This window comes from Pyrgilauda ruficollis, unplaced genomic scaffold (genome assembly GCF_017590135.1).
Source record: "Pyrgilauda ruficollis isolate IOZ18807 unplaced genomic scaffold, ASM1759013v1 scaffold48, whole genome shotgun sequence".
Taxonomy (NCBI): Eukaryota; Metazoa; Chordata; class Aves; order Passeriformes; family Passeridae; genus Pyrgilauda; species Pyrgilauda ruficollis.
In genome coordinates, this window is record NW_024526377.1 from 1,160,501 (window position 1) to 1,180,378 (window position 19,878).

The 19,878-nt window shown below is 62.3% G+C and overlaps 2 protein-coding genes across 3 annotated transcripts; both read right to left on the bottom strand.

The window, feature by feature from the left end:
• Positions 1-327: 327 nt before the first annotated feature.
• Positions 328-3,915, bottom strand: FABP3 (fatty acid binding protein 3). The gene is made up of 4 exons (XM_041479412.1): positions 3,697-3,915; positions 2,877-3,049; positions 764-865; positions 328-619 (listed from the first exon to the last, which is right to left on the bottom strand). The coding sequence occupies exons 1-4, from the start codon at positions 3,767-3,769 to the stop codon at positions 566-568; spliced, it is 402 nt and encodes a 133-aa protein (XP_041335346.1). The 5' UTR covers positions 3,770-3,915; the 3' UTR covers positions 328-565.
• Positions 3,916-7,852: 3,937 nt separating this feature from the next.
• LOC121359963 (cAMP-dependent protein kinase inhibitor beta-like) lies at positions 7,853-19,872 on the bottom strand. 2 transcript variants are annotated; one of them, XM_041479391.1, is made up of 5 exons: positions 19,579-19,872; positions 10,124-10,276; positions 9,326-9,430; positions 8,907-9,058; positions 7,853-8,326 (listed from the first exon to the last, which is right to left on the bottom strand). In XM_041479391.1, exons 4-5 carry the CDS (start codon positions 9,049-9,051, stop codon positions 8,244-8,246), a joined length of 228 nt encoding a protein of 75 aa, XP_041335325.1. In that variant the 5' UTR covers positions 9,052-9,058; positions 9,326-9,430; positions 10,124-10,276; positions 19,579-19,872; the 3' UTR covers positions 7,853-8,243. The 2 variants fall into 2 exon arrangements, with proteins under 2 accessions (XP_041335325.1, XP_041335326.1); XM_041479392.1 differs by lacking the exon at positions 9,326-9,430.
• Positions 19,873-19,878: the final 6 nt, after the last annotated feature.

Below are 19,878 nucleotides of genomic sequence, written 5' to 3' on the forward strand. Positions count from 1 at the left end.
TCCCGCTCCGGCTCCCCATGGCTGCCTCCCCCTTTGGGGCCATTTCCCTTCCCAAACCCGCCTACAGGAGCTCAGGACCTTGGTTCCAGGGGAGCCTGCCCCTCTGCTGGGGCTGTGGGGCTCCCTCCTGCCCTGGGGGATCGGCCTGGCTGGGAGGGGCATTCCCGGAGAGCACATGGCCAGCCAGAACTGAAGAACTGATCCCCGCAGCGTGGAGAAGAGGCTGGGATGGGCTACTGGGACCACTGGCCATTAACCCCATCCCTGCCGTCCCCGTCGTGGGCACGTGCCAAAAACTCCTTTTCCCGAGTAAACCGAACACAGAGCTGTAACAACACCTTTATTATTTTTCCATGTGACTTTTCCCACTATCAGTTAAAAAAGAACCCAACAACAAACCACGAAACCACCACCCGAGCCCCTCGAGCCCCTGCAGGCGCCGGGCGGGGCCGGGGCGGCCCCGGTGGGGCAGCGGCTCCGAGCCCAGGGAAGCCGTGCCTGGCACGGGGCCAGGAGGTAGGGACGATGTGGCACCGGGTGACAGGCAGGGGACCTGGGACAGCGTCTATGTCGCCTTCTCGTAGGTGCGGGTGGAGACGACGTTGCCCATGGTGAGAGTCTGGGGGCAGAGAGGTGGGGGGAGTTAGTGCTGCCCTGGCCAGCTCCGAGCTGAGCTCTTCCCACTTCAAACCATTTCTGGGTGGGAACGTCAGAAGAAAACCAGTTCCGAGGTGGGAACGTCAGAATAAAACCATTTCCTTACCAGAACTAATTTCCCATCCTTCAGCTCCCGGACCAGCGATGTCTCCTTCCCCTCCCACTTCTGCACGTGGACGAGTTTGCCTCCATCCAGTGTGACCAAGGACTGCAGGGAGGGATTGAGACCCACAGTTACTTTCCTCTCCGGGGTTTATCCCTCAGAGGGGACCCTGGAGCCCCGCAGGGCTCGGGATCAGCCTGGGGGTGCTGCTGCAGGGATGCCGAGCTGGCACCATCCCCGCCTGGCTGGGTCAGCCGCGCTCAGCCCGGCCTGGATCCTGCACTGGCTCACGGCCTCGGCTGTCCCCCTGTGACCCCAGGTGCCACCGTCACGGTCACCCTGCCCTCCGTGCCCCGGGGCTCCCAAGCGCGGTTCGCCGGCTCCGGCGGGGACCAGAGAGGCGGGGCAGGGATCGGGGCTGGAACCGAAGCTTCCCTGCCCTGCAGGGCCCGCCGAGAGTTTTTGGAGCGGCTGATGCAGCGAACGCGCCTGTGCTCGCCGCGCTGCTGTTTGCACAGCGCTCTGCTGACTCAGCCCCGAGAGCCCGGCCCGTGCCAAGGTTACTGTGACAGCGCCGGCCACGGCACGCAGGGCGCGGTTGTGCCGGGACAGGCACTGGCACCAGCACTGGCACCGCCTGCCTGTCCCCATCCTGCCCTGTGCCCCCCAGCCAGCCCCTCCTGAGCCGGGGGCTGCCCCTCGGGTGTCCCCATGGCTGGGGTCTGTCCAGAGCTCAGGTGTGCCCCAGCCCCAGATCCCCACAAGGCTCTGGGTGCTCCCTCAGACCCCAGTTCTCCCCATAGCTGGGTGCCCCCACTGCTCAGCTGTCCAAAAGTTTGGGTACCCACAGGGCTTGGGTGCCCCACAGCCAAAGGGCAGGGATGGATGGAATACTGGGGAGAAATTCCTCCCTGGGAGGGGGGGAGGCCCTGGCACAGGTGCCCAGAGCAGCTGTGGCTGCCCCTGGATGCCTGCAAGTGTCCAAGGCCAGGCTGGACATTGGGGCTTGGAGGAGCCTGGGACCTGGAAGGTGTCCCTGCCATGGCAGGGGTGGCACTGGATGAACTTTAAGGTCCATTCCAATCCAGACCATTCCATGCTACCCTGGGTACCCCACAGCTCCTGGCACCCCACGGCTGACCCCATCCTGTCCAGCCCAGTGCCTCGGGCAGCCGTCCTGGCCCCGCTGCCCATCACGTGCCCTCTGGCCCGGCCGAGGGACACCCCAAGGGCACGTCCCGGGCTGTGGCAGGAGCCGCGGGCCGGTCACACGTTCCTGCTGCTTGAACAGCGGCCAGGAGCTGGGGCGGGAGGGAGCGCGGCGGGGAGGGAGCTCACGCTCAGCCCCTTCCCCCAGCCTCATTCGAGCCCAGCCCTTTGTGCTTCCTGCTCTGGGGCCACCAAAGGGTTTTGTGGCCAAAGAGCCCCCAGGTTCCTCCCGAGGTGCCCCCCGCGCTGGGTGTGGGGCACAGAGCTGCCAGCTGCTGCGTGCATGGAGCGGCAGCTGGAATCTAGGAAAAATCAGGAGCTGGGCCATTCCTGCGAGGGAAAATGTCCCTGCAGGGTGGGAGAGGCCAGGAAAGTCACCGCTCTCCCTCAGGTGATTTTTTCCTTGCTCTTACAGGGAGGAGCAGCCTGGCCTGGGAAGTTTTGAGCTCCCCAGGGAGCCGCAGCCCTGGGATAAGCCCTTGGAGTGGCGCCGAGCAGCTGGCATTGTCCCCGTCTCCATCCCTGCAGCCTGGCCTGCTTGGGAGGGCAGGCGCAGAGGGGAGTGGGCTCAAAAAAGAGGGGTGGTGCCCCTCTTCCCCCGGAGCAGGGACACTTCCCACCACCCCACCACGGCCGCCGGCCTCCTCTTGAGCAAGCTGGCACCCGCCAGCCCGGCTCTTGCTCAACCTTCCCGGCAGCTCCGTCCTGCCCTGGGGCACCCGCGCTGCAGAACGGATTCGGGGGGGCTGTCTGGACAGGAGCAGGCTGGAGCAGCAGCCCCGGCGGGCACAGAGGTGCTCCCCTCGCACAGGCGGCCAGGATGGAGCCCAGGGGCTGACGGAACGATCCCCGGAGCCCACAGAGCCTTTCGGGGGTGCCACGGGGCGGAGCGGGGCTGGGGGCTCACCTTGACGTGCCTGTCGTCCGCCGTGGTCTCGTCGAACTCCTCGCCCAGCTTGAAGGTGATCTCGGTGTTCTTGAAGGTGCTCTGGGTCTTCACGGTGACCTTGTCGCCGTCCAGCTCGATGATGGTGGTGGGCTTGGTGAAGCCGGCCACCTGCCGCGTGGCGAAGCCCACGCCTGGGGACCGAGGGGTGAGGGCGTGCGGCGGGGCACGGTGCAGCCACCCAGCCCCGGCAGCACCCCCGAGCTCTTCCTCCCCGTGCTGGTGGAGGGTGAACCCCAGAACTGCTGCCCGTTCATGCTCCCGGAGGGCTCCGTGCACCCCCGGGGCCGGAGCAGAGAGGGGAGCCCAGGAGAGATGGATCTGGACCAGCACCCACCCACCCTGAGTTGGGTGAGGGGGGACTGGTGTCTGTCCCCGCTTCCCTGCCCTGCTCTGAGCCGGGGGACTCCCCCTGACCATGCTGGGGCTGGCTGATGGGGGGCTCGGGGGCTGGGGAAGGCTAGGGGGTCCTGAGCGGCCCCTGCACCCACGGGGGGCATCTCATCCCTCCACCCTCTGCCAAAGGCTGCCCCCGGGGGGGGCACGGGAAGGACGCGATCCCTCACCCAGCATGAGACCCCCTCACCCAGCCCAGCCCCACGTGCACAAAAGCCCAGAGCCCCCTAAACCACCCACGGAGGCAGCAGCGACCCCTCCTCTGCCTGCAGCCCCCCAGCCAGACCCTCGTGGGGGGGCGGGAGTTCACCAGGCAAACTGGGGGGACAAAGAAAAAAAAAGGGCTGATGTGACTGCAAGCCCGCTCCCAGCCGCGCCCACTCACCCAGCGCCTTCATGTACTCATCGAAATTGGTGGTGTCCACCAGCTTCCAGGTGCCCACGAAGGCGTCAACCATGGCGAGGGGGCGCGGGGGGGCCGCAGACGCGCGGGGGTCCGGCCGGCTGCGAGCGTGGCACCGCCTGCAGCTGCTCCGGCCCCGCAGCCGCCTTAAATAATGTCCTCATCACATGATTGGAAAGAGCACAACGCGCTCCAGAAATACTCCCCGGCAGCGCTGCCAGCGGCCACCCCGGCCCGGCCACCCCCCCACGGCCACCGCCCCCCGCCCCGACCCCCGGGCTGGGGCAGGGCTGGGCACAGCGACAGGGGCACTGGCGTCGTGAGCTGTGCCCGGGCTCTGCGGGGCACGGAGGGGAGGGGGAGCTGAGGCGGGCACGGGGGGTGTGTGCCCAGCCCAGGTGGTCCCGTGGGTGAGTGGGGAGGGGCAGGTGCTGCCCCTGGGCACGGTCAGGGCGTGGGGACAGCGACAGTGGTGATGCCCTTTAGGGACACGAGTGGCGGGGACAGGGGAGCTGAGCTGGGGTAACTGAGGCACGGGGAGCAGGGAGCTGAGCTGGGGAAACTGAGGCACGGGGAGCAGGGAGCACCGGCAGAGGTGTGGGAATACATCTGGGGACTCCATGAGCGTGTGGGGACATGTGTGACACCCCCTCAATTCCGTGTGTCTGTGGGGTCGCATGAGCCGGTCCCTGCTTGGTATACCTGTGTGTGTGGGGACGTGTGTGACCCTGTCCCCTCCCCGTGTGCGTGGGGACACATGCGTGTGCCACCAGTGGTGCTTTGGGTGGGGGGGACGCTGGGGACAAGGCCAGGCACGGGGCTGTGGGACCCCCAGCAGGCCCCCCCCCCCCCATGTCCCCGTGCTTTGGGCTCCAGCGCATCCCCAGCCCCTTCCCAGCATGGGTGAGGTCACCCCTGGCCATGGCATTCGGTGTCCCCTGGACCCCAGGGGACAGTGCCCCCTCCTGCCCCCACCCCCAGGTCGTGGAGGGACCCAGCTGGGAGCTCAGGTGTCCCTGAGCCCCGTGGCTGCAGCACATCCCCTTGTCTTGGGGACTTCGGGGTCAAAGGCACCACGGCCGTGAGGGACTGGGGACACCTTCTCCCTGTCTCCGTGCCCTGTGTGACATCGCAGACACCCAAAAATAGCCGGAGCTCGTGTTCAGCATCCTCCTGCTGACACTGCCACCAGCAGGACCCCTCACCTCGTGTCCTGGGGGCACAGGACCTGTCCCCGTGGGATGGGTGTCCCCTGTCCTGGCTGGGACATCGGGCAGGGCTCTGCTTGCCATGGCCACAAGGACAATGCATTCCCCAGGGAGACAGAGCCCCCATGGCTTGGGGGGGACACAGAGGGCAAGGACTGTCCTCTGTCCCCTCGCCTGGGTGTCAGTGTCCCAAACCTGCAAGCCCTGTCCCCTTGGGTGCTCCCTCTACAACGGGACCGTGAGATGGGGGCATTGACAGGAACGGCTGCCCCAGCACAGGGACATCCTGGCATGGGGACACCCCAATATAGGGACACCCAGGCTCAGGGACACCTCAACACAGGGACACCCACTGACAGGGACACATAGGCATGGGGACATCCCGGCATAGGGACACCCACTGACAGGGATGCACAGGCACAGGGACACCAATCCACAGGGAGCACCTGGGGGCAGAGTCACCCACGCATGGTGACACCCACCCACACGGTCACCCTTCCACAGAAGCACCCGTGCAGAATGACACCCGGGCACAGGGACACCTGGACACAGGGACACCCGGGCACAGGGATGCACAGGCACAGGGACACACAGGCACAGGGACACCTGGGCACAGGGACACCTGGACACAGGGACACCCGGGCACAGGGATGCACGGGCACAGGGACACACAGGCACAGGGACACCTGGGCACAGGGACACCTGGACATAGAGACACACAGGCACAGGGACACACAGGCACAGGGACACCCGGGCACAGGGACACCCACCTGGCTGCCCCTGCACACCCACCCACAGGAGCACCCATGAACCCGGCCACCCACCCACCTGCAGTGATGCACACACACACACACACACACACACACACACACACACGCACACACACGTGTGCACATGCCCTCAAGTGCCCATGTAAATGTGTGTCCATGACCATGGATGCACACACACACACACACACTGATACCCACACGTGCCACTGCATGTGTGCACATACACACACAGCCATGCACACACAGATATCCCTGCTGACCTACACACATAGCCATTCACACAGATGCGCACACACACAGATATCCCTGCGCACACACGGATGCACACACACACAGCAATGCCCCTACATATGCACTTGGATGCCTGTGCACACGGATGTCCATGCACATGGGTGCACGCACACACAGGGATGCACACACATCTGTGTGCACACACACAGAGCACACACAGGGATGCACACACTCATGGATGCACACACATCTGTGTGCACACACACAGAGCACACACAGGGATGCACACACTCATGGATGCATACACACAAATGTGTCCCTGCACACACACACATACACAGGTACACATGCACATGGATGTACACACATGGATACACACACACAGATATCCCTGCACACACATGCACACACACAGAGATGCACACACACGGATGCACACACAGAGAGCACACACACAGATGCACATACAGAGCACACACACAGAGCACACACACAGATGCACACACAGCACACACACAGAGCGCACACACAGAGCACACACACAGATGTACACACAGCACACACACAGAGCACACACACACACTCACAGGGATGCACACACACAGAGCACACACGCAGGGAGGTACACACACACAGATGTCCCTGCACATGCACACACACACGGATGCACACACACACGGATGCCCGTGCACATGGGTGCCCGTGGATGCCCACACTTAGGGATGTGCACACACGGGACTCCATGCCCATGAATGCCCACATAAAGGAGTGCCCATGAGCACACAGATGCTCCCACACAGCGATTCCAGTGTGTGGGGGTGCCCATGACCCTACACATGGATGCACACACACGGGAGCCCGTGACAATGTAACAGGGTGCCCACGCACACGGGTTCCCACACCCACGAGTGCCCGTGTAAATGGGTGCCCACACACACAGACACCCACACCCAGGGGTACCTCTGCACGCGTCCACTCACACCCAACCCTCCCTCCCATCCAGGACTGCCCTCCACGCCAAGGTGCCCGGGAGCCCGAGGGTGGCCGGGACACCGTGGGGTGCTGGGGACGGTGGCCCCGCCTGTGGCCCCGCACGGCTCTCCTGGTCCGCGGGCGGCGGCCAGAGGGGACCTGGGCTGCGGGATTCCTTTGCTGGTCCCACAGCGACAGCTATAGGTCACCGACCGGGATGGGATGGGATGGGATGGGATGGGATGGGATGGGATAGGATGGACAGAGGGATGGGGTGGGTCCAGCTCCACGTCCAACCATCCAGTCCTTGCCAGGTCCCGTGTCACCCCTGGGCCACTCCCACCTCCCATGGCAAACGCCCGAAGTGTTTCCAGAGCTGAGCAAACGCCTCAAGAAGGTCACAGCAGCGCGGGCATCCAGATGGCTCCGTGCCAGTTGGATATTCCCGATTCCAGGGGCTTCCCAGGAGTTCCGGCTCCGGCCAGCGGCCGGCGACCCCCAGAGCCGGCGGAGGAGCCCTCCCTCAGTCCCTCAGTGCCCGGGCAGGAGGGTCCCATCCCGCCCTCTGGCAGAAGCAGAGATTTGGGGAGCACGGCCAGAGCCTGGGAAAGCCCCACTCCGTGTCCCCCGCGTCCCCAAACGCCGCAGGACCCGGCTGGCCCCGTCCGGGGCTGGGGAGAGGAGCCGGCGTGGGGACAGTGGGTGACCCGGCTCGGGGGCTGGGGGTGCTCCGAACAGCATCGCCCTGCTCCCACCCCCAAAGTCACCAGCATCCCCCGTCCCCAGGAGCGGGGACCACGCTGGGGTGCTCTGCTCCTCAGTGGGATCCCTCAGAGACGTGCTGGCAGCGTTGCTTAAGGGTTGGGGGGCTCTCGGGCTGTGTTTCCCCACCTCGCCCCTCCAAAACTTGGGAGTGGCTCCTAAATCACCCAGAAGAAATGCCAGGAGACAAGGGGGTACCCAAAAACATCACAGTGAACACCACACTCAGCAAGAAACACCCGTGGCTGCTCCTGCGGCCAGCAGGGCCCCCCGGGACCCCCCGCGCTCGGCTCCGCCAAATGCCCCAGAAGAAAAATATTCCTCCCCCCGGGGAGGCCAAAACATCCCCCCCACCCCCGAGTCCTGGCCCAGGGCGTGGGTGGGAATCGCCCCTTGGTCACGGCAGGTCCCCTCCATGTCCCCTCATGTCCCCGCCAGGCGCTGCTCCCCCATGGCCAGGGGGACGCTCCGGGGTCTCGCAGCACCGAGGAAATCCCAGCGGACTCCGGCTGAGCCAGGAAAGCTGGGCTGGTGCCCCACAGCCTCCTCCTTCCTCCGCCGGTCACAAATGTCCCCCCGGGCGGGGTTAGGACGTGTCCTTCAGCTCGGGGCTGGGGGGCTGCGGAGGGGGCACCTCCGCTGAGGGCGACTGCATGTCCTGGGCACTGCCTGCCGGGAGAGACGGGGAGAGGGTCATGGCATGGGGGCAGAGCATGGAATCACGGCATCACTGAGGCTGGAAAAGAGCTCCAAGAGCATCCAGTCCAAGCTGTGCCCGATGTCCACCTTGTCCCCAGCCCAGTGACCAGGCGTTCCTTGGACACCTCCAGGGATGGGCACTCCAACCCCCCCCGGGCAGTTAGTTCCAATGCCTGAACACCCTTTCCATGTAGAAATTATCCCCAATATCCAACCTGAGCCTCCCACGGCCGATCCCTCTCCTCCTGTCCCTGTTCCCTGGAGCACAGCCCGACTCCCCCTGGCTGTCCCCTCCTGTCAGGAGCTGTGCAGAGCCACAAGGGCCCCCCTGAGCCTCCTTTTCTCCAGGCTGAGCCCCTTCCCAGCTCCCTCAGCCTCTCCTGGGGCTCCAGCCCCTTCCCAGCTCCCTTCCCTTCCCTGGACACGCTCCAGCCCCTCTGTGTCCTTGTCCCTCAGCACGGGATGAACACGGGAACCCCTGTCCCTGCTCACCCCGGGAACCCCTGTCCCTGCTCACCCCACATGCTCCCCGCTCCTCCTGCTCACCCACCTGCGCTCAGGGACATCTCGGCCAGTTTGAGGGGCAGGTCGGCGGGGCTGACGCCGGCGGGTGAGCCCAGGATGTCGGGAAGGGCATTGCGCCGGCCCGTCCTGCCGGAGGATGCGAAGTCCAGCACAGGTTCCACCTCGGTCATGCTAACCCTGGCGAGAGATGTCCCCTCTGTCACCCCCGGAGCACGGCGAGCTAAAGGGACCCGGCTGTGCTCCGGGCTGGGTGCTCTGGTGCCCTCTGCTCCCCCCTGCACTCCTTTTGCCCCCCCAGGAGCAAAGGCAGGGCCACCCTGCTGCCCCTGGGACTCACCACCGCCACCGTGGCACCTTTGGGTGCTTTGATCTCTGCTGGTCACTGTGGTGTGGAGGGAGGGGGCTCCCAGGGTCCCACAGCCCCCCCAGCCCAGGCAGCCTTACCGGGCACCCTCCAGCCTGGTCTGGCACTGCGTCTGCCCCGTGCCCAGGTGAGGGACACCACGGGGGACAGGGATCTGTCCTGGCTGGGTCCCCTCTGGCTCTGACCTGGGGGAGGGAGAGCAGGGGATCACCAATGGGGCCAGGGCAAGGGGAGTGAAAAGGGAGCAAGGAGCGTGTCTGGGGGGGGAAAAAGGGCTGTGACCCCATGGGAGCACCCACAAAACCCTGAGCCTCCTTCATGGTGGGATGGATGGATGGATGGATGGATGGATGGATGGACAGTGGAAGAGCAGGGATGGGGATGCAGAGGTGACAGGGAGGGAGGCTGAGCCAGCGCTGCCAGGGAACTGCATGGAGTCCCCAACCTGGGGACACCACTGTGTCCCTTGGAGAGTGGCTTTTGCTGAGCCAGGCCAGCAGCAGCAATGCTGGGGTGCCCTGGGTGGGCAGGGGCACTCCTGGGAAGCCCCTGGAACCAGGAAAATCCAACTGGCATGGAGCCATCCAGATGCCCACACTGCTGGGACCTTCTCGAGGTGTTTGCTCAGCTCTGGAAACATTTTGGGCTTTTGCCATGGGAGGTGGGAGTGGCACAGGGGTGGCACAAGGGTGACAAAGGGGTGGCACAGGACCTGGCAGGGACAAGGGGCCCTCCACCCCCCAAATCCCCTCCACCCCCCACAGAGCACAGGGACCCCAAACCAGCACCCCAGCAACCCCATCCCCTCCGGGCCACATGTTGGTGGCAATGCTGGGACTGGTGTCCCCAAGCTGGAGGTGGTGGAGGTGTGAACTCACCGGGTTCAGCTGGGAATTCCTGCTGGGAATCAGTGCTGGGAGTCACTGGGAGTCACTGAGAGTCACTGGGAATTCCTGCTGGGAATCAGTGCAGGGAGGACGAGCCAAGGTCCTTGGGTGCAGGTGCTGTGTGCACAGGAGGGGTGGACACAGCTGCGGGGAGGGGGAGAAAGAAATTATTAACCCGGGAGGTCATTAGTGATTCGTTAATTGGTGATCAGTGCTGGGGTGGCTGTGCCATGAGGGGCAGGAGCCGGATGCTGCTCAGGGGGGAAACTGAGGCACGGGGGCCGGGCTGGCGATGACAAAGGCAGGGGTGGGGACAAAGGTTCCCTGTACACTGCACGGCCATTGCCCTCTGGAGCCACCTGCACTGCTCCAGCACAGGTGTGTGCAGTGCCACAGGTGTGTGAATTGTCACAGGTGTGTGAATTGTCACAGGTGTGCATTGTCACAGGTGTGTGAATTGTCAGACAGTTGTGCATTGTCATGTGTGTGCATTGTCACATGTGTGTGCAGTGTCACATCTGTGCATTGTCACAGGTGTGTGCAGTGCCACGTCTGTGTGAATTGTCACAGGTGTGCATTGTCACAGGTGTGTGAATTGTCACACATGTTTGTGTTTGTGTGTGCCACCTCTGGCTGGGCTGTTCCATGTACCATACAGGTGTGCACATGTGTGACATTCCCTGTCACACCTGTGTGCATGTGTGGCACTCCCTGACACATCTGTGTGACAGTGTGACATTCCCTGTCACACCTGTGTGCATGTGTGGCACTCCCTGCCGCACCGTGTGACACTCCCTGTCCTTGTGTCTGCACGTGTGGCGCTTCCTGGCTCCCAGTGCCACAGCTGTGTCACCTCCCTGTCCCAGAGTTTGTCCCATCCCCCCCTGCTCAAGGTCGCGTCCCTCTCCTGGCACTGCCTGTGCCACAGCAGCACCCGGGGGAGCCCTGAGCCTGGCATGGGCACACGTGTGACATGCCTGGGGGTGTCCCACCGTGTCCCCGGGATGTTTGGGAGCACACACCTGTGTGTGGCGGTGTGAGCACACGAGCACACGCATTCCAGAGGTTCCGGGGATTTTAGGCAGAAATCCTGCACGGGAAGGGCTGTGCAGGAGCCACCAGGAGGGACCGAGCAGCCACGGGGATGTGGCACCTGGGGACAGGGGGTGGCTGAGGGAACGGCTGGGCTCTGATCTCGGGGGTTCCAGACTCAAGGATGTCCTGATTCCCTGTGGATCCCTACAGATCCCTGATGCCATGATCACACACACACGTGTGCACACTCACTCACACACCCTCACACACACACACACTGACACACTCACACATATTCACACACGTTTGCACACTCACACACACCCTCACACACATACACGCTCACACACACATGCTCACACACTCACACACACGTGCACACAGACATTTTCTCACACACACACTCGCACAAGCTCACACACACTCACACACACCCTTACACACACACCCACACACACACGTGTGTGCACACACACATTTACACACACGCACACATGTGCACACACACTCACATTCACACACGTGTTCACACTCACACACAGATGTGTGCACACACACTCACACACACAAGTTTGCACATTCACTCACACTCACACACACGTGTTCACACTCACACATACACACACGTGTGCACACACACACACACACGTTTGCACATTCACTCACACTCACACACACGTGTTCACACTCACACATACACACACGTCACATACACACACGTGTGCACACACACACACACATGTTTGCACATTCACTCACACTCACACACACGTGTTCACACTCACACATACACACACGTGTGCACACACACTCACACACGTGTTCACACTCACACACACGTGTGCACACACACACACGTTTGCACGTTCACACACTCTCACACTCACACACACGTGTTCACACTCACACACACACACGCGTGCACACACACTCACACACACGTTTGCACGTTCACACACACTCACACACTCACTGACACACACTCCCTGCCCCCCAGCCCAGCCGCAGCCCCCGGCCGGATCAAGGCTCCTCCCGGCACCGCAGCGCTCCCGCTGCCGCCGGCGCTGGGCCGGGAATGCCGAACCCCGGCGTCGCTGGATGATGCCCGGGCCCTTCCCGCGGCTCCCAGCGGTGGGGATGGGGTCGGACCCCGCTCTGAAAGCCCCAGGGGGGATCAGGACCCTGCTGCTGGGTGCGGACCCAGCCCGGGGCTGTCACTACCCTGAGCTCTCCTGGGATGCAGCATCGCTGTCCCAGGAGCCCATCGGGCTGTCCCTGCACCCCTGGGGACAATGGCCAAGCCACCAACACCTGCCCCGTGCCACGACTTCCAGGTCCCACAGGCAATTCCAACCCAAATGGGGCAAATCCCACTGGATAAACCCAGAGAGTGAGGATTTCCCCCTCTAAGCAGGGACAGTTTTGGTGGCTTAGTGTGGTCTCAGCCTAAAAAAGCTCCTGGAGTCACATGGAAAGTCCTCGGGGCCGCTGGCTCCTGCTTTAATGCCCTTAATGGGATAGAGGAGGGAAGGGCAGAAATAAACCTTAATCCCTGCTGGAGATGAGCAGGGAAGGTGCTGGGAGAGGTGGAGGGAGGAGATGGACTGGGATGAGCTCCTTGGTCAGGTTCCCTGGGAACAGCAGAGCCCTGCAGGAGGGGAGGAAGGTGCTGAAGGGGCAGAGAAAGGTGAGACCCACCTGGGGCTGGAGCAGTCAAAGGAACCCAGGTCAGGGTCAAACACATGCATGGATCCCCTAAGCATCAGTGTGTCCTCTCCAACACCACTTTTTGGGGTTGCTGGGGCTGGCAGGAACCCCAAACTGCACCTGGAACCCAGGGATCACCATGGACACACACCTCTGATGTGTGCTGGGATAGTCGGCTGAACTCTCCCCCCACCAGAGACAGCAAACCAGGAATGCTCCAGGAATTTAGGGCCTGGGAGGTGTTACAGGAATCTTGAGGATTCATTTAATCACAAGGATTTGCTTCTTCTTCACAAGGATTCAGCTTCTGAGTTGTTAGTGGGTCAGGAGCTCCTCTGGAAGGGGGTTTGGGGCATTTAATGATCTTGGCTTTCTCTCCCTGGAGGGTTCCTCCTGCTCGTTTAATTCAACATTTTATGGGATGTGTGGTGGGAATGCTGCAGCCTGGAACAAACCCTCCAAAAATACACCAGCAGCCCCTCAACGCTGATGAACACGATGAAAAATGGGACGGATTTAGTGAGATGAAACTCTAAAATTGAGTGGAGTGGGAAGGAAAGAGATGCCCCAGGTCAGAAGGGAATGGGAGCATCATGCAGGAAAATGAGCCAGGAGTCCACACGGGAGGGAAATCCAATGGGCTTGGCTTAACCAGAGCCCGACAGCCACCAGACAGCCCGAGCAGCCCCGGAGCTGGGAGCAGCAGATGGCAATAATTAAACACAGGATAGAATCTGGAGAGCCAGGAGCTCTCCTGGGGAGGCAGCAGGTTCAGCTTCTCTCCAGGGAAGTGGCTGCAGGCTGCTGGAGCCCCGGGAATGCTGAGCCAGGTGGGAACGGGCTGTGTCACCTGCCCAGGGACAGCTCCAGTATCCCAGGGAGAGGGAAGGAGGATAAATACTGTCCTGAACTCGTTGTTTCCTAGGAAAGGGGGAAAAAAGCTTCAGGAATGTGGGCTGGTGCAGGAATATTGAACATGGAGGTGCAGAATGACTTTTGGAACAGGTTTTGCTCCACACTGGGAAGTGTCTGGAGAGGATGATCCTTCTTGGCAGGGATGCAGCTTCCAGACCTATTCCCATGGGATGCTGGCACCCCCCTGCCTGCCCTGGGCAGCAGAACCTCTCCAACCATGGCCTGACATTTTCATCCCTAAATCCCCAGGATTCCAGGTGGGCCAGGCAGGAATTTGGGCCAGCTCAGATTTCACTGGCACCTTGGGAGTGATGATCTGGAGTGAAGCAGTGCAGGGATGCAAGCGAACCTGCATCCTGCTTGGAACACCAGCAAGGTCTCCCACTGGTTTCCCCCCAATTTTCCTCTGGCTCTTTTCCTCCCTGGCTCTTTCCCAAAGCTCTGAGGAATTGTTCCAGTGGGATTTCTAAGCAGGGGTGACACTGGCAGCTCCCCAGAGCTCTGGCACATCCCGGTACCCTCAAGGCTGTCTCTTCCCTAGGATTCCCTTCCCAGCAAACCCCATGTTCCAAAGGCTTTGGACAAGTGGCTCCCACTCCGTGGAGCAGCAGATCCCCCTTTTGGGATAATTCCACTTCCAGAGGAATTCCCATCACCCTCTAAGCCCCCTCCTATTGTGTCTTGCCCTGAGCTGTCACCTTCCTCCTGCTCTTGCACATTCATCCTCATATCCAGACTGTCTTTCCCTCTTCTCCACCACTCCTGTTTGTGCTTGGATTGTCTCACCCATGGATTTGGGAAATGTTGAAGGGTCTCTTTGTCCCCTCCATCATCCTCACATCCCTTCCCCTGCTTTCTGCCTGGTCCCCATCACTGCCCTGCAGATGGCCAGGACCAGCTTTAGGCTCAGTCCCATGCCTGCTCACACCCAAATCCTGAATTATTCCACCCAGGCCTCTTCCTGGATCACAGGGATCCTTTTAAAGATCAGCCTTCATCCTCTGCTTCCTTTTGCACAATTTAGGGTCTCACTGCCCAGAGCAGCTGTGGCTGCCCCTGGATCCCTGGCAGTGCCCAAGGCCAGGCTGGACATTGGGGCTGGGAGCACCTGGGACAGTGGGAGGTGTCCCTGCCATGGCAGGGGTGGCACTGGGTGGGATTTAAGGTCCTTTCCAACCAGGAATTCTATGACATATTTTTTTAGGACTTGGAATTTTTATTTCCACACAAAACCTGAGCTGTGTCCCAGCTAATACCAGCCTAGGCAGAGCATAAACCCTTCTCTTCAGGGGCTCAGCTGGGCTTGTGGGATACTGAGACCTAAATTCCTGTTGAAGGCAAGGAGAAGGAAGGGCTCTGAAATGGGACACTGGTAATCTCCATTCCCTGCAATTCCCGGCTTCCAGCAGGGCGATGTGCACGGGAGGAGGGGTTTGCTGCTGCCATCCGCAGAATGGAGCCGCCGGCAGGAGCAGAGGCTGTGTTATTTCTCTGTCACTCAGGGGCATGATGGCAGAGTTCAGCTGTGCCTAAAATCCAAGCTGAGTCTGTCCAGAAGGGATTTCAGGCTGTTTGTATAAACTGTCCCTTTGGCTTTTAGTGCTGGAAACACAAACCAGAGCAAGCCCTGCTCCAGTGTGGGAGTGAACCTCTTGTGCTCCCGGACATCCCAATCCTAAATTTCCCTGAGCAAACCCAAACTCTGCCAACCCAAATCCAGGTGCTTCCAGACCTGGGGGTGCTCACACCACATCAGGGCTTGGATTCCCCACAGGGCAGTGACCCCAGAGAAAATCCCCCCAGGACCCCGCAGGCCTGGACTGGGCAGGGAGCAGCGCTCCAGAGGACTCAGCAGTTTCCTCCTGGCACAACCCTGCTGAGCTCAGCATCTCCTATGAGTCCACACTGAGATAGAATCGAGGTGTTTTTCCCCTGGGAGCAGCGCTCGGGGCATCCTGGAAAAGCAGCAGGCAAACCTGGATGTGTGATTCCCTCTGGATGCCCTGGATTCCAGCCCTGGACAGGCCTGAGTTGCTCTAATTAAAGAGCAAAGCACCAAAGGCTCAGAGGCATGAGGACATGGGCTGACACTGCAGGGCTTCATCCTGCATCCCAAACCTCCAGGAGAGGGCATGGAAAACCTGGAGAGCCTCAGCTGTGCTGCCCACGGCGCCCAGAGAGGGAACGGCCAAATCCCAGCTCCTCTTCCCCACCCTCTGAGGCTCCCAGCCCAGCACACATCACTGCTGCCCACCCCTGCTGCTCTCCCTGGGGAATGTTTCCATCACTTTGAGGATTTCTGGCTTTTCCCAGCACATGGAGCAGGGTTTGTGGGGCTGTGAGGGGCGAGGCCCCTCTGCCAGGAGGCCCTTGGGGCTCTGCTGGCAGCGATGGAGCTGCCTGGCAGGAGGGCACCCCTGGCAGGGATCAGCTCCCTGGCCAGCCCTGATCCGTGTGCTGGGTAAAGCACGGGAGGGACAGCAGCAGTGTCCCCTCTGCAGCACAGCGATGGGAAAAGCACCCAGAAGCCACCAGCCATGGCTACTCCCTGTGGGAACACGGCAAATCCCAAGGGCTGGCAGCACTTCATTCCCAGTGCCAGGGGACAGCTCTGGGATCCAACCTGGGACCAGCAGGGAGAGACCCTTGGGAAGGGAAGGGAAGGGAAGGGAAGGGAAGGGAAGGGAAGGGAAGGGAAGGGAAGGGAAGGGAAGGGAAGGGAAGGGAAGGGAAGGGAAGGGAAGGGAAGGGAAGGGAAGGGAAGGGAAGGGAAGGGAAGGGAAGGGAAGGGAAGGGAAGGGAAGGGAAGGGAAGGGAAGGGAAGGGAAGGGAAGGGAAGGGAAGGGAAGGGAAGGGAAGGGAAGGGAAGGGAAGGGAAGGGAAGGGAAGGGAAGGGAAGGGAAGGGAAGGGAAGGGAAGGGAAGGGAAGGGAAGGGAAGGGAAGGGAAGGGAAGGGAAGGGAAGGGAAGGGAAGGGAAGGGAAGGGAAGGGAAGGGAAGGGAAGGGAAGGGAAGGGAAGGGAAGGGAAGGGAAGGGAAGGGAAGGGAAGGGAAGGGAAGGGAAGGATCCCACCCTATCTCAGGGAGGAATGGAAGCTGCTCCAGCCACTCCCAGCCCAGCCAGGTGTTCTCCAGACTGCAGGCCGTGACCTGATCCAGAGCTATTCCTATTCCATCCTCCACCCCCATCAGTTAATTCCCTTTAATTAACTGATTAAAGGTAATCAGCTGGAGTGGTGGGAGGAGCACAGAAATTCCTACTGGGGAGTTTGGGTGCCCATCAGGGACCCTACAAAGGTGCTGGGTGAGCCTCCCTTCCCCACATTCCTCAGTCCCATCAGCTGCATCCGGCTCCTTTTTGAGTCCAAGGGGGAAACAGCACGGCCCCTTTGGCATGAGGGGGATGGGAGCCACCCCCAGCCCCATGAGATGGAGCTGGCATCTGGATACCCTGGATAACCCAGCCCTGCTCTGGGAGTCAGAGCTCTGGCTCTGCATCTCCGTGGGGAAGGAAGGGATCTAATGAGGGTAATTAGGGTGATTGAGCCCTGGTAATGGAGCTCCCAGCAGAACCCTCAGTTCCCTGCTCCAACATGCCACAAACTGTAATTTTGCATAATAAAACCAGGTAATTTTGCATAATAAACGTGTCACCCACATGCACAGCAGTTCCATTCCCCGCCAGGTTCCGGCTCCCTCCTCCCCAAAGGGTTTTCAGCCTCTGCCCCAGCCCCGGGTGGAGCTGCTGGACAGGATCCGGGGATGGGGACAGGGACACCCTCGGTTCTCCTGCCTGTGGAGCCGTGGGTGGCACCGGGATCAGTGCCAGGGGAAACCCAGGGAGCTGTGGGCTGTCACAGGATGCCAGCTGGGTGCCACCAAGCACGTCCCAGGCTGTGCCATGCCGGGAGTGCCACGGGCTGGGTGACAGCGGAGCTCGGGCACCACGGGAACCTCATCTCCCTGCAGGAGCTCCTTCTCCATCTGCCCCTGGTGGCACCTGGGGAGGACCTTGGTCCAGCTGGGATTGAAAGAGACTCCCAGCCCTGCCAGAGCACTGGGATAAGTGCAGGCAGCCAGAATTCCAGGGAGCAGAGGCAAATGAAGCTTCCCTGGGAGCTCTGGCTCTCCAGGGAGCCTTGGGCACGGCTTACCCCAGCCCCTGGATGCCAGATCCTTGCCACTGCAGCTCAGCCAAGGGGAGGTGGGAACTTCCAGGACACCCAGCTCTGAGGCAGCAACCCCCACCCAGCGGTCAGGCCTTGCACGGAGGTGATCCAGATGTCTCCCTGCACCGAGGGTGGGAGCACTATCAGGATCCTCCGGCTGCCACCGCCCTGGGACAAAACCCCAGGCCGGGAAGCTGGCAGGGAGAGGACCAACAGCCGAGGAGGGAAGAAATCCGGGCAGGTGCTCTGGGATCAGAGGCACAGCTGGAAATCCGTGATGGAACAGAGCCGGTCCCAATGGCCCAGGGCTGAGCCAGGAGCTGTATTTGTCCATTCCAGGAGCAAAGCGAGCTGGAATTGCCATTCCAGGAGCTGGAACTGACCATTCCAGGAGCCAAGGGCAGAGCAGGGCCGGGGTCCCCATCCTGTTCACTGTGCTAGGTCCCTCAAGGTCTGGAGCACCCAGCAGAGCTCCTCCAGCTGCCCCAGGAGCTGAATCCCAAGGTCTCCTCTCAACCAAACACCCAGAGCCTCCCCCAGAGCACCCCCACTCTGCCTCCCAGCATCCCAGTCCGGGCAGAAATGCTGGGATTCCCTCAATCCAAAGTGAGAACGTGGCTCTGCCACCACCTTTCCCCTCCCCCATCTCCTGCTTTTGGGGGGAGATGGTGCTGAGCAGGGGAAGGGTGAGGGCAGGGGACAGTGGCAGGGCTGGGTCCCTTTGTGGCAGCCAGGACTGAGGTGTCCCTTGGTGGACACCCCAAGGTCATGGGCTGGGAGCATTCGGGGTGAGCGTGGGACATCCTGCCTCTGCCACCTCCTCGGTGGCGCTGCCACCCGGCCAGGGGACAGCAGCCAGCTCCGGGGACCAAAGGGACCCGATCCAAGCATCTGCAGGGGCAATCTGCCAAAACCATGCCCCGAAGGCGGGGAGGAGGGGCTGTCCCTGGGGGAAGCCCTTTCCTCCCGGGAGGAAGCACCACAGGAGCGTGTCCCCTGCATGGGGTGCTCAGCCGTGGGGGGCTCCCCGTGCCTGGGGACCCCCGCAGCTCCCCGGGCCCAAATCGTCTGGGAAGCTCCAACCCGGGAAGCTGAGGGATGGAGCTGGGGGTGGGGTAGGAGCGGTAGCTGAGAGGAGGACAGGGCAGCGGGGAGGGGGAGGGGGCAGCGGTGGCCCAGGTGGGTGTCAGGCTGCGACAGAGGTGCCGCCACGAGGGCTGATCTGAGTGCCCACCCTGAGACAGACGAGCCCTGGTCGGTGCCTCAGCACTGCTCCCCCAAATCCTCCCCTGAGCCCTTTGGCCCTGGGGGGGTGGCACAGAACACCCCAAGCACTCGAGAGACACCCCACCGCAGCTGCTGCCAACTTTCATCCCCCCAAAAACCCATCTGTCCCCGAGGCCACCACCGCTCCCTGACCCTCCGGCCTCTCCACCTTCCCAGGGAGGTGCCCGGGGTGGGCACCTCCTTCCCAGGGTGTGCACCCAGCCCCCGGGGTGGGCACCACTCCCTGGGGTGGGCACCTGGTCCCTCGCCCCGCTGAGCCCAGGACACCCTCCGCGGGGGCCCAGGGCCTCGGTGCCACCACGTCACCTGCCCCCAGCAGCCGCCGGCCGCTCACCTGGTGCCAGCGGCGATCCCGGTGCCGAGGCCGGCGGTGACGGTGACACCGAAGGTGATGCTGCCGCTGCCGCTGCTGATGCTGCTGCCGGTGCCGGGGGCGATGGGGATGTCGGTGCCGGGGGCGATGCCGGTGCCGCTGTTGATGCTGATTCCGGTGCCGGTGCCGGTGCCAGCCCGGCTGCCGGGGAAGGATGCTCCGCGCTCGGCAGGAGCCGCGGCGAAGCCTCCGGCTCCAGGCGGCCCTGGGGCACCCGGGGCCGAGCCGCCGCCGCCGCCGCCCGCCCAGCGCCGCCGCTCC

Excerpts from the sequence above, each read along its gene's own strand:
- FABP3 (XM_041479412.1), bottom strand. The coding sequence starts at position 3,769 with ATGGTTGACGCCTTCGTGGGCACCTGGAAGCTGGTGGACACCACCAAT. Across the intron at positions 3,050-3,696 it reads TGAGTACATGAAGGCGCTGG|GCGTGGGCTTCGCCACGCGG; the intron begins GTGAGTGGGCGC and ends CTCGGTCCCCAG. Across the intron at positions 866-2,876 it reads CGGACGACAGGCACGTCAAG|TCCTTGGTCACACTGGATGG; the intron begins GTGAGCCCCCAG and ends CCCTCCCTGCAG.
- LOC121359963 (XM_041479392.1), bottom strand. The coding sequence starts at position 9,051 with ATGACCGAGGTGGAACCTGTGCTGGACTTCGCATCCTCCGGCAGGACG. Across the intron at positions 8,327-8,906 it reads CGAGATGTCCCTGAGCGCAG|GCAGTGCCCAGGACATGCAG; the intron begins GTGGGTGAGCAG and ends CTCTCCCGGCAG.